This window comes from Filicampus tigris, chromosome 2, assembly GCF_054856515.1.
Source record: "Filicampus tigris isolate MCC_2025a chromosome 2, RoL_Ftig_1.0, whole genome shotgun sequence".
In the NCBI taxonomy this organism is placed as follows: Eukaryota; Metazoa; Chordata; class Actinopteri; order Syngnathiformes; family Syngnathidae; genus Filicampus; species Filicampus tigris.
Genome location: NC_141218.1, coordinates 35,459,058 through 35,474,621, shown reverse-complemented (window position 1 = coordinate 35,474,621; position 15,564 = coordinate 35,459,058). Strand labels below are relative to the sequence as shown.

General features: G+C 39.8%; 1 protein-coding gene across 1 annotated transcript in view; it reads left to right on the top strand.

Annotated features, from left to right (window-relative positions):
• LOC147152217 (uncharacterized) overlaps positions 1-14,586 on the top strand; it is a 50,789-nt gene extending 36,203 nt beyond the window's left edge. The window contains exon 4 of the mRNA XM_086053748.1: positions 14,515-14,586. Coding sequence (XP_085909874.1) covers positions 14,515-14,586 — 72 coding nt within the window. The remainder of the gene's footprint in view (positions 1-14,514) is intronic.
• The last annotated feature ends 978 nt before the right edge of the window (positions 14,587-15,564 follow it).

Here is a 15,564-nt window from a genome sequence, read left to right as displayed (position 1 = left end):
AGTCACTTGGCTTGCCATTACTTCTTTCTCCCGGCCGTGGTGCATAATGATCTGCGAAATCTGAAAAAAAATCCATCTTTTTCTGTCTGCATTGTTATAAGACCCAATGAAGCATCAGGAGTGCACCATATTAAGAGCAGCCGAGAAGCTTGTTTTTTCGATCAAATGAACAGTTGAGTCTAATGCTATCCACCCAAGAGGGTGTGCGAAAGAATACAAAGCAGAAGTGACGCCATGTGCAAGCGACCTATAAATATATTTGCAAATGATTGCATTCTCTTTTTATTTAGGGTTTTCGCAACGCCCTGAATTACAGAATTGGGGTTGTAAATAAATACATTGAAATATGGTTTATAACATAGTGACTTATATATCTTTTGAGTATTTACAGTATTTTTTAACACGATACCATTTAAGTTTATTGGTTGCATTGGTGATAAAAACTGATAACACAGACAATCCCTCCTCCACTTTTCTCAAGACTGAGCGCTGAATTATATAGAGAACACTCAATGGTTGTTTTCATCCAAGGATACAAAAATACCTATTAAAATGTGCTCCCCTGATACACAACTCATACCCTTTGCCGCAGTGTTAAAATAGCTGATGCTCTCCGGCGATAACATCTAATTTAATCTACAGCAAACAGAGGACTTGCTGTTTGTTGATGTTTTTTTCTTCTTTGTTATTCATTCAAACATCAACTCTGACATGAGTCTTTTGGAGTAGGAGAAAGTGAGGCAGATGGAATCAGTTTCTGTAACAGAACAAAAGCTAAGGGGTAACTAGTGTGAAATTACCCTGTCGACTGCACCAAATAGCTGACGTGTGGATCCAGACCACAGAATGTGTACTATTGAACTATTAAACAATGCTAAGAATGTGTATTGCATTCTTTCACATACTTTACTGAATTGTTCTGTCTATCTTAAAATGCCGCTTCAGAACCATTGAAGTACAGAGAAATAGGGAGAACCAAACAAAACCAAGGCACTACTTTTGTCATATACTTATGGTTCAGAAGATTAATAGAGGGTAGTTACATTTTTTTTTTCAGTTTTTAATTTTTTTTAAGCCATTGGGGGCATCAATTACACTCTTATTTGCGGTCAGGATTGTTATTCGCGGGGGAATAATTTATGTTATTACGACGCAAATAAGCTGTTTTAAATTGTGAGACAAAAATGCGTAATGTATCCGTTTTAACTCATTAAAGCCTGAAGCCCCTCGTGAGACAAGTGTGTTGTCTATATCACTCCCGTGACTTGTATAAGAGCTCCCGCAATCCACTGTGCGGCCATTACTCCTCGGAAAGATTCTGGATATCCTCCGACAAATCACGATACCTTCACATGTATATTCTGATGCACTTCATTGACTAAGAGACCGAGAACTGGATTAAAAAAAGAAAATGACATATATGCTCTCCCGGCTTTAAAAGGGAGAAACACGCAACAGCGCTCCCGGCTTTAGTGATAGAAATGCGGTTCATTATGGGTTAAGGCCTACAATGTAAGGGTTAAGAGATCTCAAATTAATTTAAGTCACTTGAAAAGCTCCATGATATGCTTGATGCATGATTGCTTTAAAAAGAGGTCAGGCAAATATATTCAATAAACTACTACATACTGTATACACCCTGACAAACTGTGCAGGCATGCTTTCTTTAGTGCACACTGTGAATGTGTGTCTTGAAGTAGGTACTGTATTGATATTCCAATTTGTATTTGTCATTGCATCATTATCTTAAAAGTTTGAAGTAGCCAAAGGCTATATAGTTGGTCTTAACAAAAAGTGTAACAAATGATGTGTGTAAATGACACAAAAGCCACTGAAACAAAAGCCACTGAAACAAAAGCCACTAATTTAGAGAAATTAGCAATCAGAAACATATTTGGTTCAACAAATTCTGCAGTCTTGTTGAAGCACACTAATAAATTGAGTGTGGGTGTGTTACACATGCTATGCTTCAGTAAAAGCTTGCTTCCTACACGTTCATAGATCCAATTATCTACCTGAGGATGACATCATTCCACAATTGCAAGATCTGAGAGGATTGCCAAAGGGCGGCAAGAGAGATACATTATCCATGGAAGTGCCTTCAAAGTCCCAAGCACTATCATCCCATCTCAGAAGCAGTCTCATTAAAGTTAAAAAAAAAAAAAAAAAGATTTGTCACTGTTGGAAGGCAAACCTCCCACATACTAAAAACATTCATTCGAGATTAATTGAAGGTTCTAAATTGCCCATATGTGTGAGCATGAGTGTGAATGATTGTACCCTGTGATTGACTGGCGGCCAGCCAAGGATGTTCCCTGCCTGTCTCTCGCTCAATCAGCTGGGATAAGATCCTCCTCCCCTCTAAGAGAACAGAGTAATGCATGGCAATTCTGGAGATGACAAGCCTCGCTGGATTTTCTTGGTATTTACATTTTTACATTTACATTTTAAACTGGAACATTTCCATTGTCTGTTGTTTACATTTATTGCAAATCGGAAATGACCTGCATGCGCACATTGCCAAAATGCAGGTAAAATAGTGTCAGCAATATCATGTAGGAAAAAAAAAATAGCGATGCCTTGGCTCACCCTGTATTCAGTTTACATTCATGAGCATTCTATCCAGCACAGGCATATCTAGCCCATTTTTAGGGATGCTGAAGCACTAGGGGTGGGCGATATATATCGTCATCGATTTCATTGTCAATCTTGCTTTCACGATGTGTAATTTTTAGGCCCGTCAATTTAATCCAACCCCCTTTTGACGCCGTCAATTTTTTTGATCGCGTGATTAAGGTTTCCACAGCAACCAGCGGCTGCATTGATAAAGGCTGCTGGTCACCATGATCTATACATATATTTGTATATTTTTAAAAAAGCTTTAGAGTGGAGGAGGCGTTACATCTGCTTCAAAATATTGACGATGAGGATGAATTGCTCGGCTGATAGCGACGTACGCGTTGGTAATGTAATTATTAAAAGTTGTTCTTCCTTATCTTCGGAGGCCGTGGTATGGCGAGTTACAATGTAGGTTTGACTTTATGTATTTCTTCTGGCGTCTTCCTTGGTAAAGACAACCGACACGGCAGGACAGTGTTTTGTTGCGTCTTCGTATTCGGACGTGAACAGCTCCGCTCAAATTCATCCCTCTCTCTCCTTTCTTCTCCGCCCAGGAAATGAGCGGTACAAACAACAAATAAAACAAATCAAAAAGGAATAAATACTTAAGCACAATATAAATACATAAATATATACTCACAAAACAACATTGCGGCATTTTAGAAAAATAATAAATAGAAAAAATATGCCGTTTGCTCCAAAGCAGCTGTATTTTATAACAGCACGACCAACGCAGCGCGATCGAGCGCTGCACGGGACAATCTCAGCGGTCCACCAACTGTTTGTCATTGATTTATCCGACACAATTTAAATTAAAATACACCCACAACAGAATTTTAATAAATAAAATACATTTATTAGACACTCGACAATGTAAATGATTGTGTGCGTTCGTGTGTGCGTGCGCGGACGCGCGTGTGTGCGTGTAGGTGTGTGTGTCTTTGAAAGGTTTGTTTTTTCAATTGAAGGGGAAGTCAACCCAAACATTTTTATCACTTCTGTCGAATGAAAATGACATCACAGATGCCCTGAGGGATCAAAAAACGACCAATCATGGATCAGTTTCAGAAAACAGGTGAGCTGTGATTGGTCGTTACCTGAGCCCTGAGCAACTGTGATGTCATTTTCAGTCGACAGACGTAACAAAATGGTCGCCCAGTGATGGCTAAAAACAGGTGGATAAACTCTTACTCCACAAACGCAATATTTATCAGAATGCCTTGTTTCAACTAGTGGGCTTGCATAGAGCATATTCTTGAAAAATATGTTTGGGTTGACTTCACTTTAATAAAGTATTTGCATAAGAAAATCAATCTTTCTTATTCATGTTAAGGGTATTAAAATTCAAGAAAATAATGGGACATAAAAATCATGGGATTTTTTTTACAATAACTACAATGTGCAATTAACTATGAGTTAACTATGAAAAATGTGATTAACTATGATTAAATATGTTAATCGATTGACAGCACTAGTAATTTTACATTATCGAGTATTAATACTGCCTCGAAGAGCATAATGAGTCAGTCGACTGCCGCAAAGTGTGAGGAAATGCTGAAAGCCTCATGCCACAAATCAGTGTGCATTGACGGCAGAGGAGGAGGAAGTGACTGTGTCCGCACTGCAGCCGAGCTGTTTCAAATATAGAGGAGTGTCGAGCGGAGATTCATAGCGAGGCGCGAGTCCACGTTGTCCGTAGTCTGTAAATGGTTTGAGCTTGACGAAATTGACGTCGGTGGCAATAACATTGTTAGATGTGCCAAAATGGTCACCGTGAAGAGCAATTCTGTTGCACCACGAGCCATATGGATTACGAGAAAAACTTGGCGACCACCCAAGCACACTAAACAAAAGCTTGGTGAACACACACAGTCAGAAAACAGTCGCCGAGTTGAACTAACAAATATGAACGCACGCACACACTCACACTCAGTACTTTAGCGAGCAAGTCAAATGTGACAGCCTGGATGATCGATTAATATTCAGTCTACACGCTTTCAGTCCGCACCATTCATAACTAGCCTGTATTCCCGAGGCATGTTGTACAAACTACGCCGTCTTATTAGTGTGATGCCAGGATACACCCAAACATGAATAAAGTCACAAGTATATCACAGCGATGAATGAAAGGGAAAATGCACTTTTCGGTAAATTGCAGTTTTGTTATTCAACTTTATTCTGAATACGGTGGCCAATGTATGAGAATGGGTGTTGTCATGACGATGTCTTTTTTTTTTCTCGCTGGGTGACACTTCGTCACACGTTACATATCAAATACATTTTTTTCCCATTCCGAATGCTCTAGTTAACACCTTTTTTTCATTCTGATTGCTCTATTAGTTGGCAGTAGTACACCAGTACTTACTGCAACTCAAAATGTCATTATATGTCAAATCATTATGGAATAATATGAGACATTTAAATGACATAAATATTCCCAAAAATCAATGTAAGTCTATACATAATTTTTGTCTCTTTATTGTTAAATATTGTCGTAGAATATCATTATGTTTTGCAGAAGCTGTATTTAGCAATTTAAAAGATGTTGATCACAAACGCTGTCCATCCACAATTGGTCTGTGAAGCAAGTGCAGATTTAAAATAATTTTTTAGGATATCGTCAAATTATCGTTAGGTTTTTGAAAAAATATCGAGATATTTTTTTGGGCCCACCCCTATAAAGCACCCCAAAAGAGAATTTTCGCATCCCAAAAATTTTTGAGACCTTTATGTATTTTTTTGGTGTGTTCTTTCTTAGTGTGTTCAAGCTAGAAAATTGTGAAATACATTAAATTAAAACAGAATATTTTAAAAACCAAAACACAAGCCCTCCACTCCTTTTGCTTGAAAAATGGTTTGATCAGCTCACTCTTTCCACCCCTGCTTTGGAGCGCCGAGCTCAAGCAGAGAAAACTGTCTGTAACCTTCTCGTCATCCCGTCAGAGTGCAAGTGAATGTATCTTTGCTATGTGACACATTTCTTAACTTCAACTAGGTACAAATGCATTATTGGCCCCTTTTTTTTTTTTTGCATATACTGTTGACTGCTAGGTAGGAGTTAGCTGCAGTTTTTTTTTTCAAGCTAGGAAACGTTACAGGTGGTCAGACAGTAGACGTGTTTCCATTTGAAAGAGAGAAACAAGTTTATGCAATGTGTATGTTTTCATATTAAAGCCTTGTGCTGCTGTTGTCTAGCTGACTGACGTGTGTGTACAGACAGACAGGCAGCTTCATGGGAATAAGATTTATTTTCGACAAAGAAGAGCCAGGTTCAGCTAAGAGTGTTAGATCAAATGGTCTAGCCTTCGAGAATGATGCAAGATGGATCAATGTATCAGTTTTTTCCTATTAAATAAAACCCATTGCTCGGTTACCAGCTTTTTGGTTGATGGTACAGAAAGAGCAGGGAGAGGCCTTGATATAACGATGTATGAGTTGATGTATGAGTATTCCATTTATTATTTTGTCGATTTTATGTTCATCCTCACATTGAAAACCACACAGACACTTCGTATAGCCAGGACATCTCCATTACCATTAATTAACTTCTTTCTACATGATTTACTAGTTGTTAAGTTCACTATACAAGGAGGAGAAGAACAGGAAGAGACTTCCTTTGTAGAAAAGTGGTATAAAATTTGTACTCACTGTAGGGGGCTGGTTCACTCCAGAAACATGCATATTGCCAATGTGTATGTTGAGGAGCTGCTGCATCGAAATAAGTTGTCTTCCCCAGAAATTAGGGTTACCATATGTTCATATTCTACAATTACAATCCTGTGACTCCTAATTTAAATAACCGTCTTAAGATTTGGTTTACTGGCGGATTTCCTGTGCATGTTTTTTTTTTAGGAGTGGTCAGTGCTCCTACAGCATTCTAAACGCTCGTCGATGCACATCTGCCAACGAATCCCCCGCGACCCCAACCTCCACATACAGCCGGTCTTTGAAGCACCCAGAGACCTCTCTGTAGCACCCCTAAACCTCTGATCCAAGAATCGCCCCTGTATTCCATGGTAGCCTCTCAGAGTTGCATACCTATCCTGATTTCTTGGAGTTGGCAGCTGTTTGGAGTTAAATTGGTATTAGCTCCTTAGCTGTACCATTTGGACAATGAGGAAGAGAGAAATGAGGGAAGAAACCCCAGAACAGTATGGAAAGCACAACAACTGGGAAGATAGATAAAAAGATACTTTATTCATACATGAGGGAAATTCGCTGAACCATGAAAAGAAGAAAACAATTCAAGAGACATGCCTTCTTCAAATGTTTTTGTCCTGACTTGCTGCCAAGCATGGAATGAGACATGACGCAGCATGGAATTAGAAAAAATAAAAATAAATCTGACTGAAGTGTAGTTAACAAACTATATTGGGCATGCCCAGAAACAACACAAACATCACATTTTTGTTAGTGACATAAACAATTGGAACCAAAGGCATTCCCAGAACGATTTTGGTTGGTTTGGTTATTTCTTGGTTGAGTTGTTTTTGGCGTGCATTTTTTAGATGCTATTTGATGTTTTATACTTTTTATTTTGCTTTATTTTGCTGTAGTGCAAATGGCCAAAAAATGCAAGCTGTACATGCAAAGCAATTATAGGAGTTCTGAGCTCCCCAGACACTGTGAAACCAAATGGCTTGCTGACCTACATAGAATGTGCTGGACCAGTAATATAACGTGTGGGCATAGTTTCTGAGTCATGACTATTTGGAGAAGTCTGGCAAAGTGAAGCTTTTGGAAAGAAAACAAAGTTATGTTGCTTTTGCCAGGCTCTAAAACCATCGGCATATTTCAACAGTGTTCCAGTGAGGCGATTACAAGATATGCACGCATGCATGTTTTTTTCCCCAATGAATGCTAAGCAATCTGCTCTTGTCTTTTGGTTATGGTTGTATGTGTTATAATCCGTCATGTATAGAGTACCTGAAAACAACACGTGAGTAAAAGTACACATATCACGTATTACATATGTATTTAGTTTACGTCAGTGGTGGGGGTTTAAGATCTGTGTATTGGCGAATGAGCAAAGTTAGCCTGACCATCATGTGACACTGGCGACAGAAAGACAAGTGCGTAGATACTACAAACCCAATTCCAATAGTTGTGACGTTGTGTTGAACATAAATATAAACAGAATACAGTGATTTTGCAAATCATGGTCAACCTATATCTAATTGAACACACTACAAATACAAGAATATAATGTTCAAACGAATAAACTTTGTTTTGAATAAATAATAATTAACAGAATTTTATGGCTGCAACACATTCCAAAAAAGCTGGGACAGGTGGCATAAAAGACTAAGAAAGTTGAGGAATGCGCATCAACCGCCTGTTTGAAACATTCCACAAGTGAACAGGCTAATTGCGAACAGTGGGGGGGGGGGCATGATTGGGTATAAAAGGAGCTTCCTTGAATTGCTCAGTCAGTCACAAGCAAAGATGGGGCGAGGTTCACCTCTTTGTGAGAAAATAGTCGAACAGTTTAGTAGTGATGGTGAGATGAAGCCCCATGAAGCATTGACACTTTCAGTCAACTGTGCTGAAACATGTACCAACACTTTATCAGGAATCATTTACTCTATGGCGCCATCAAGAGGTTAATAAAATATACAGCAATCTCGTTTCCACCTATAAAACAAGTGATAGGACCACAGTGACACACAGAAATAGGAATGTAGTTTTTGTTAATTGTAGTAGTGCTTGGAATTAAATAAAGGCAATTAAACCCCCAATATTTTTCATTGTTTTTTATTTAAAAAAAAAAAAGTTGTTTCTCTAAAGAACCAGGAATAAGACGGTTCTGCTTTTTTTGTGAGGATTTCTCCTGCTTTTGAAAAGATCCTCTCACAATTCACAGATGAAGCTTGAGTGAAAAGGTAATATGAATAAATTAAGGAAATCATTTCTTTGCTTTCTCCAGTGTTACAGTGGGTCCTTCTGTTGTTTGATTCTGCCAGGTATTTCTGTACTTCGATTGTTTCATTTAATGTCAGTGATGCATATGTGGGATTTTTACTTTAAACGGATCAATCCAGACAATGACACAGTTTGCTTCCTGAGAGAGAAAAACAGTCAAATCACCATATAAACATACTGTATATAAAAAAATGTTCAGATCCCATACACATTGCTTTGTGTTTGTGACTGTGAAGCTCTAGATGGCTGAGTAGAGGCTGAGGCTGAATTTGAGGCTGAAGCACTTCTCATAACTCAAGCACATTCAGAGGTCAGGCGTCTTTCTGCCTCAGCAGCTTTGTGTGGAATGAAGAAACCAAATTTCTTAGATATTGGACCCAGAACAGTGATGAGAGATAAAATACTCTGCGATTGTAAAATGAAAGGTTTTTCTTTTAGCAGTTTTTTTTTACATTCCATGGCCTTTGGAGTGCCCACATTAGTTTCCTCTTCCTCCAGAGCATGATGGAGCATGGCCAACATAGGGATGACTTTCGACCCAGAAACAGCTTTCCCTCTGAATCAATTGTTGCTTGATTGAACGGTGCCAGAACCTTTAAATATGCAGGCAGGAAATAGGTGATGCCCAGCTCAGGTAATTTGAACAGGTGGAGACACCTTTTCAAGCATGTACGCCGTACATCGCAAATCTGTACGGCCAAACTTCGTTGCTACCGCCACTCCAGACCGGTCCGCTGTTAGCGATTACGACTGCAAAGCTCAGCCGACTTTAACTAGTAGTAGTAGTTTTGATGTGTTGATCTACGTTCTTGAATAAAGCATTTTAAATAAATGAATAAATACCTTTTTTAAAATAAATACTTGGACAGTTACCTAGGTAACATAGTGGGAAGAGCTATGGTTATATGATTTGGCTTTATGTGGCCCACATTGTGGATACCAGATGTGGACCACTAAAGGACCGTAATTCATTGAGGTATGTGGGCCAAGTGCAGCTGGGTTTTGCTATTTTGCTATCTGGGCTTCTTTTGCGGACGTCAGTCGACCTTTAACGTAACCAAATACGGCACGTCGTAATGGTATGTGATGTCAGAAAATTCTTACGTCTGTGATGTAAAATAAGACTATGTTGAAAAAAAATTGAAACTGCATTTAAGAGGAAATCAACCCAAAAACCAAACGTCATAATGGTGTGTGCGCGTATGTGTGTGGGTGTGCGTGAGTGTGTGATGACGTCATACAATTCTTACATTTGTGATGTAAAATAAGACAAGTGTAGAAAAAAAAAATGTAAACTGCATTTACGGGTGGGTGAAAACTGGCTATACATACATGTATATGGCCCAGAGTTCTAAAGTGATTTCTGTGCCAGATACTTCACTCAACAAGTGGCTCGAGCTTGGTTGCCAGAGTCAAGACAGTGCCTCCTTTGCCAGTCCTGGGCCATGTTCGATTCAAATGCCGTATGCCAGTGCCAACTGAATACCACCTGTGCCAACTTCATGCCTTTAATATTTGGGAAGTTCCTGATTATTTGCTAAACACAAGTTTGATCGGTTTGAACATTAAATATCTTGTCTTTGTAGTGTATTCAGTTAAATATAGGTTGTACATGATTTGCAAATCATTGAATTCTGTTTTTTATGTTCAACACGATGTCCCAACTTCATTGGAATTGGGTTTATGTATAGTATAAAAAAGATATAAAAAGTCTATATGTCACTGTTCAAATGCCAGGGTTTTGTCATATAAAGAATGAGACCAAGATAAATCATTTGAAAACATTTTCCACCATTAACGCGAGTTATCACCTATATCACCAACTGATTTTTTTTTTCCCAAGGGACAGAAGTTAAAAAGAAACAACTGAGACAATGTGGTTGTACAACTGGGCATGCGCTCTGATAATTGGGGATGTGACTGTGTACCGAATTCACCAATCACTTTCAAACTCATGATTGAGTCAGGACACTCGTCACTGTATTGTATTGTTTAAAGGATTTTTTCATTTTGCTTTCTAGCAGAAGTGTGAGGATTTTGTGTTAATATTGACTGCTATTTTGAGACAGTTCATAATTCCATCCACCTTGTCTGAGACTATAGTTTCAGATGAAGAAAAATAGTGATGATCAGTGTTGTGTTTGCACCTAACATACTTTTGGGGATATTGTTTACAAAGTTCAATCGTGGTTTCATTGGACCATGACAACAGTTCCTTCCAAGCACATGTGGAAAATGTATCACCTTCACATTTATCCTTTAGTTCATGGCCATAAGAAGGCTACTGATAATGTGTGATTTTATGAAAATGTGAAAAAAAATTGCCCAAGGACACTAAAGGACGGTTTGTCTACATATTATATATGATGTGCTATTATATCATATATGATATGATATATTAGCCCAATCACTCTTGATTATGTCAAAGCAAATAGGATGTTAATTAATATTCTGTAATATCTTGCTGTTCGTTTTGATTGATTTCATTTGAATGCCAAAATGTAAGACAAATGTCTTCATCTCAGTATTTTCAAGGCTTGGCTCAGCATAATTGTTCAATACTGTTTGTATTAATTGTCATATCTATCATCATCTCCTGAATTTATTTCATCCCTTAATCTCCGTCTCTCTAATGATCATCATAAGCCTCACTCCATGTGTCTGTGTCTCTAACAAATGAAACTTTAAAATAACAACAAAATCTTGTCTGCGGGGTTTCTACTCATTTACCATTTTCTTTCAGTAAACTTGTTTTATAGTTTGTCACTGTAGAGCAGGGATACGGAAACTCCGGTCCTCGAGGGCCACTGTCATGCCTGTTTTAGATGTGTCCCTCCTCCAACACACCTGATTCAAAGGTGATAAGGATTGTAATCCAGTTTCTGCAAGCTTGCTGATGAGCTGATCACTGCTCCAGTGAGAATTGAAGTTTGCGGCTGGATGAAGACAACAGAATCACATCATCAGCAAAAAGATAAAGGGTAGCCTTGGTTTAGTCAATCCCTCACTAAAATCGAATCAGATTCACAATGCAGACACCGGGTTGTAAAGGGACCATACAGCACATATCAAGGTGTTCAGTACACACACATAACTCCCTAAGGGACACAGAGCTGGTCTACTGTTTCACGGCCATGCAGGAAGCAAACCACATTGCCCCTCCCGAATCTGAGATTTGACTTCCCGGCGGACCATCCAGTCAAGATTCACTGAATAGACCCTACCAGGGAGGCGCGGGAGTGTGATCCCTCTGTAGTTGGAACACACCCCTGGTTCCCCTTTTTAACAAGGGGGACCACCAGTCCAGTTTGCGTGGCAATCGGGGCAGCCCTACAAACACCTAAAGACTTTAGGAACTCTGGGCGGATATCATCCACCCCTGGGAGCCTTACTACCCACTTCAACCCCAGAGATGAGCACCTTACCTATATTATCCCCAGAGCCTTATCTTGTACATCATTCTCATTCTATCTACTGCACATTTGCACGGTGTTATTTTATTCTATTTTATTGTTGTTTATCTGTTGCACTGAAGAGGGCAAGCAACCCAATATCGTTGTACTCTGAGCACAATGACAATAAAGGTATTCGTATGCGTGTGAGATAGACGAGCCCACCTTAGAGTCCCCAGACTCTGTTTCATCAAAGGAAGTATGTCGATGGAATCGAGGTTTCTAGACCCAGCTTCTGGGGGAGGGGATTGGACCTCTAAGGTCCCAGCCTTTGGCAGCCTCCCATCTTATATTGCATCCGACCTCTCTAGTCCCTCCCACAGCTGGTGAGCCAATGGGAAGGGGGATCCATGTTGTCTCTTCGGGCTGTGACCAGCCAAGTTCCATGAGTGCAGACCTGGCCACCAGGTGCTCGCCATCAAGTTCCACCTCCGTGCTCCAGTGGTGTACCCCTTTGACCTGCGTCTAGGCAAGGGATAACAATGTCCACATTTTTAACTCATCATAAGGCGTCTTTGAGGTGAGCTTTGTCTGGTTTCTCACCTGGGACCTGTTTTCCATGGGTGCCCTGCCAGGAACGTAAATCCCCAGACAATTTAGTTCCTAGGATCATTGGGACACAAACCCCTCCACCGCGATAAGGTGACAATTTTTATGCATTTTGATGCAGACATATGCTGCAAACATAGCCAGTAGAGTAGTTATGTTATGAAGCTCAGATTAATATTTGAATCAAATCGATAGGTATCTTAAATTACTATTAAAAAAAAAAAAAAATCTTTTTCTTCGCTCCAAAAATGTTTTGCTGTACTGTTGGTATCAGTCCTCAAGATTAATTCACTTCAGAAATGTCCATGTTTCTCTGACCCTGAAATCCTCCAATCTTTACCAGCTGTCTCTGATCCTTTTCTTTGTTCCAGTAGTATATTTTACCATGTTTACTTGACAAAATGGTTGTTGAGTAAAACTAGACATTCATCACAGTTTTATGAAGACAATCCTCACACTGCAGGCTTTTTGGAGATGGAGAAGATTCATTGGTGAACGCACAAGGCCAAACGTCACAATAGCAAGTAAGGCACTTTGAGGTTAGTCAGAAGTGATTTGAACGAAGATTATCCCTCTTACAAGTGACTCCCATAACTCGCTGTATTTAAACCGGCAGTGGAAACAAAACTCAGCTCAGACTGTCAGTGCTGTTTTCAAGTGCGTTGTTAAACATTTAACTTGGGAATGCAGCCATCAAGTTCTCTCAGATGACTCTGCTTGAATGTGTACGCGTGTACCTTACAAAATACCTTGAGAAACACAACAGCTCATTTCACTTTCCTCTCCAGACTGTACTCTCTCGCTTGATGTTCTGCATCAAGTTTGCAGATGGCATCCCCATCATGAGGACAAGGCACCAACCTGACAAGTAGTGGCATAGCTATCATCTTGCTGCACTTGTAACAGCCTGAAGCCTGACAACCGTACACCGCACACTCCCATCCTTTCATCCATCACATCTGGTTGAGTGCAGCAACCACGTATGGCCCCACGCCGGATTCTTTGAACGACTTTCCTAGGAAGTGAGAGAGTGTGTATTTTTTTTCCTAACATGTATCACTTAGATATGACCTGATAGTGTATTTGTAACAGTACAGTATATAATCTTGATTATTGCTTGAACTTTGACCATTGCTTTTTTGGGGGGGGCATATGCAATTATTTATTTCTAATAAATGTACGCACTAATGGACAGATCAGAGTGAGGAGTATGCACATAAACAAACACCTCAAGCAGCTGGGGGTTCAACACCTTGAACAAAGGCATCTCATCTGTTGTTTTCTCAGCGATACCAGGTATTATTTCCCAAAAGTGCCTCAGACAGCAGACAGAGTTTCAGTAGGATTGTGGAGATCCTGGAAGTGCTTCTTACATTGCCCAACTACATGCGGTTGCAGCCGAATGGTTTCCATCTCCATGGTTAACAGTCTGCAAAAGGACTTGTTATTCCTCCACCAGGCCTCCGGCCCCCTAACTTTGTGTTATATGGTTTCTCTCTCTCAGGTATTTTGCCTGACCAATCACCAAAGCCATGCATTGCTTGGTCCTTTGGTACATTTCGGCTGCTGCAGATATCCCACGAGCAATTTCTGCTTGGTAGGACTCCATATTCTTCTTGATGGGCTCCTTTACTTTTGGCCTTTGTTGGGTTCACTGGTTGTCATGGCGACAGGCACAGCTCATAGCAGTCCCAGCAATAGTGATGAGTACAAGCATACTCAGAATCAATATCCCCAACCTTGGGTGATCAAATGGAGGAAGGTCAAAGTGCAGTGGATTTTATGCTGGAGGTAGTTCTCATAAAATCATGAAAATGTCCGGCTTTAATTGTTTTTCACAGGACCAATTAGCATGTGGTTAATTTGACTGAAGTTTTGCACGACAAATGTGAGGCGGCTTGCTTTTTTGTTTGCTTGTTTCATGAGATGCGGAGTGTACCGTTAACAGCATCCGTGACGTGAAACCTTGCAGGGTGAGAACCCAAAAGAGAAGAAAAGTAGCAGCAGTGAGAACGCGTGCTCCACTATACAGGGTGTGGTGTAGAGCAGCACACCCGATTCAAATGATTCATTCATCAAGGCTGTTAGCGATTAGCTTTGCACAAGCCTGTTAACGATTGTGATCATTTGAATCAGGTGTGTTGCAGGCAGGGAGAGATGGAAAACAGGCTGGATGGGGCTCTTGAGGACTGAACTGGAGCACCCCTTATTTAGAACATAGTCATATTTCAGTAAGACTTCAAAAGAGGGCTATTATTATGTTTTTTGTTGTTGGTGTTTTTTTTCTACCCATACAGAGGAGGCACAATTTAAATTAGGGCTGCACAATATATTGAAAAAATATTGTCATTGTAATAATGGCACATGCAGTGCAGGATGCAAAAGGCGTGCAATACATTCATATGGAATTGTATACTTTAACTTTGACCAATCATATGCAACCTAAAATTTGCGTCGCCATCCAATTGGAGAGCAGTACCTAGGGGCATAAATAACACCAAATAACCTAATTAGATAATAATACATTCATATTTGTTTGCAAGAAAAAGTGTATTTCTTTCATTAGATAATAAAGATTTCATTTCTTTAGGTACACGTTAAATCTCGCAATAATATGCAACACCCATATCGCATATTGCAGCTTTTTCCAATGTCGTGCAGATCTACTTTAAATATATTATAGTCATATAAAGAGTCATGTATGGTATCATTTCAGTATCTCACCTCCTTCAGAATGTGGTAGATCTATGGGACTGACAATTGGTGCAGTGATGCCAATGTGGGTGTTGAAATACCCAAACTATAGAACACCTTCTAGCATCCCGGATTCTAAGGGTCTCCAAGATGGTCAAGTACTGTGTGCCGTTCAGTGCATTAGCACAATGCTGTTCTGAATCTGAAGATGAGAGGGGGGAAAAACAGTTTATTCATTGGGGTTGACTCTGAAATGTTGGTACTGATGTGGAGAGCTACTGCCTGCTGCCTTTTCCCAACAGCAACCCCTACACAGCAACTCTCAACA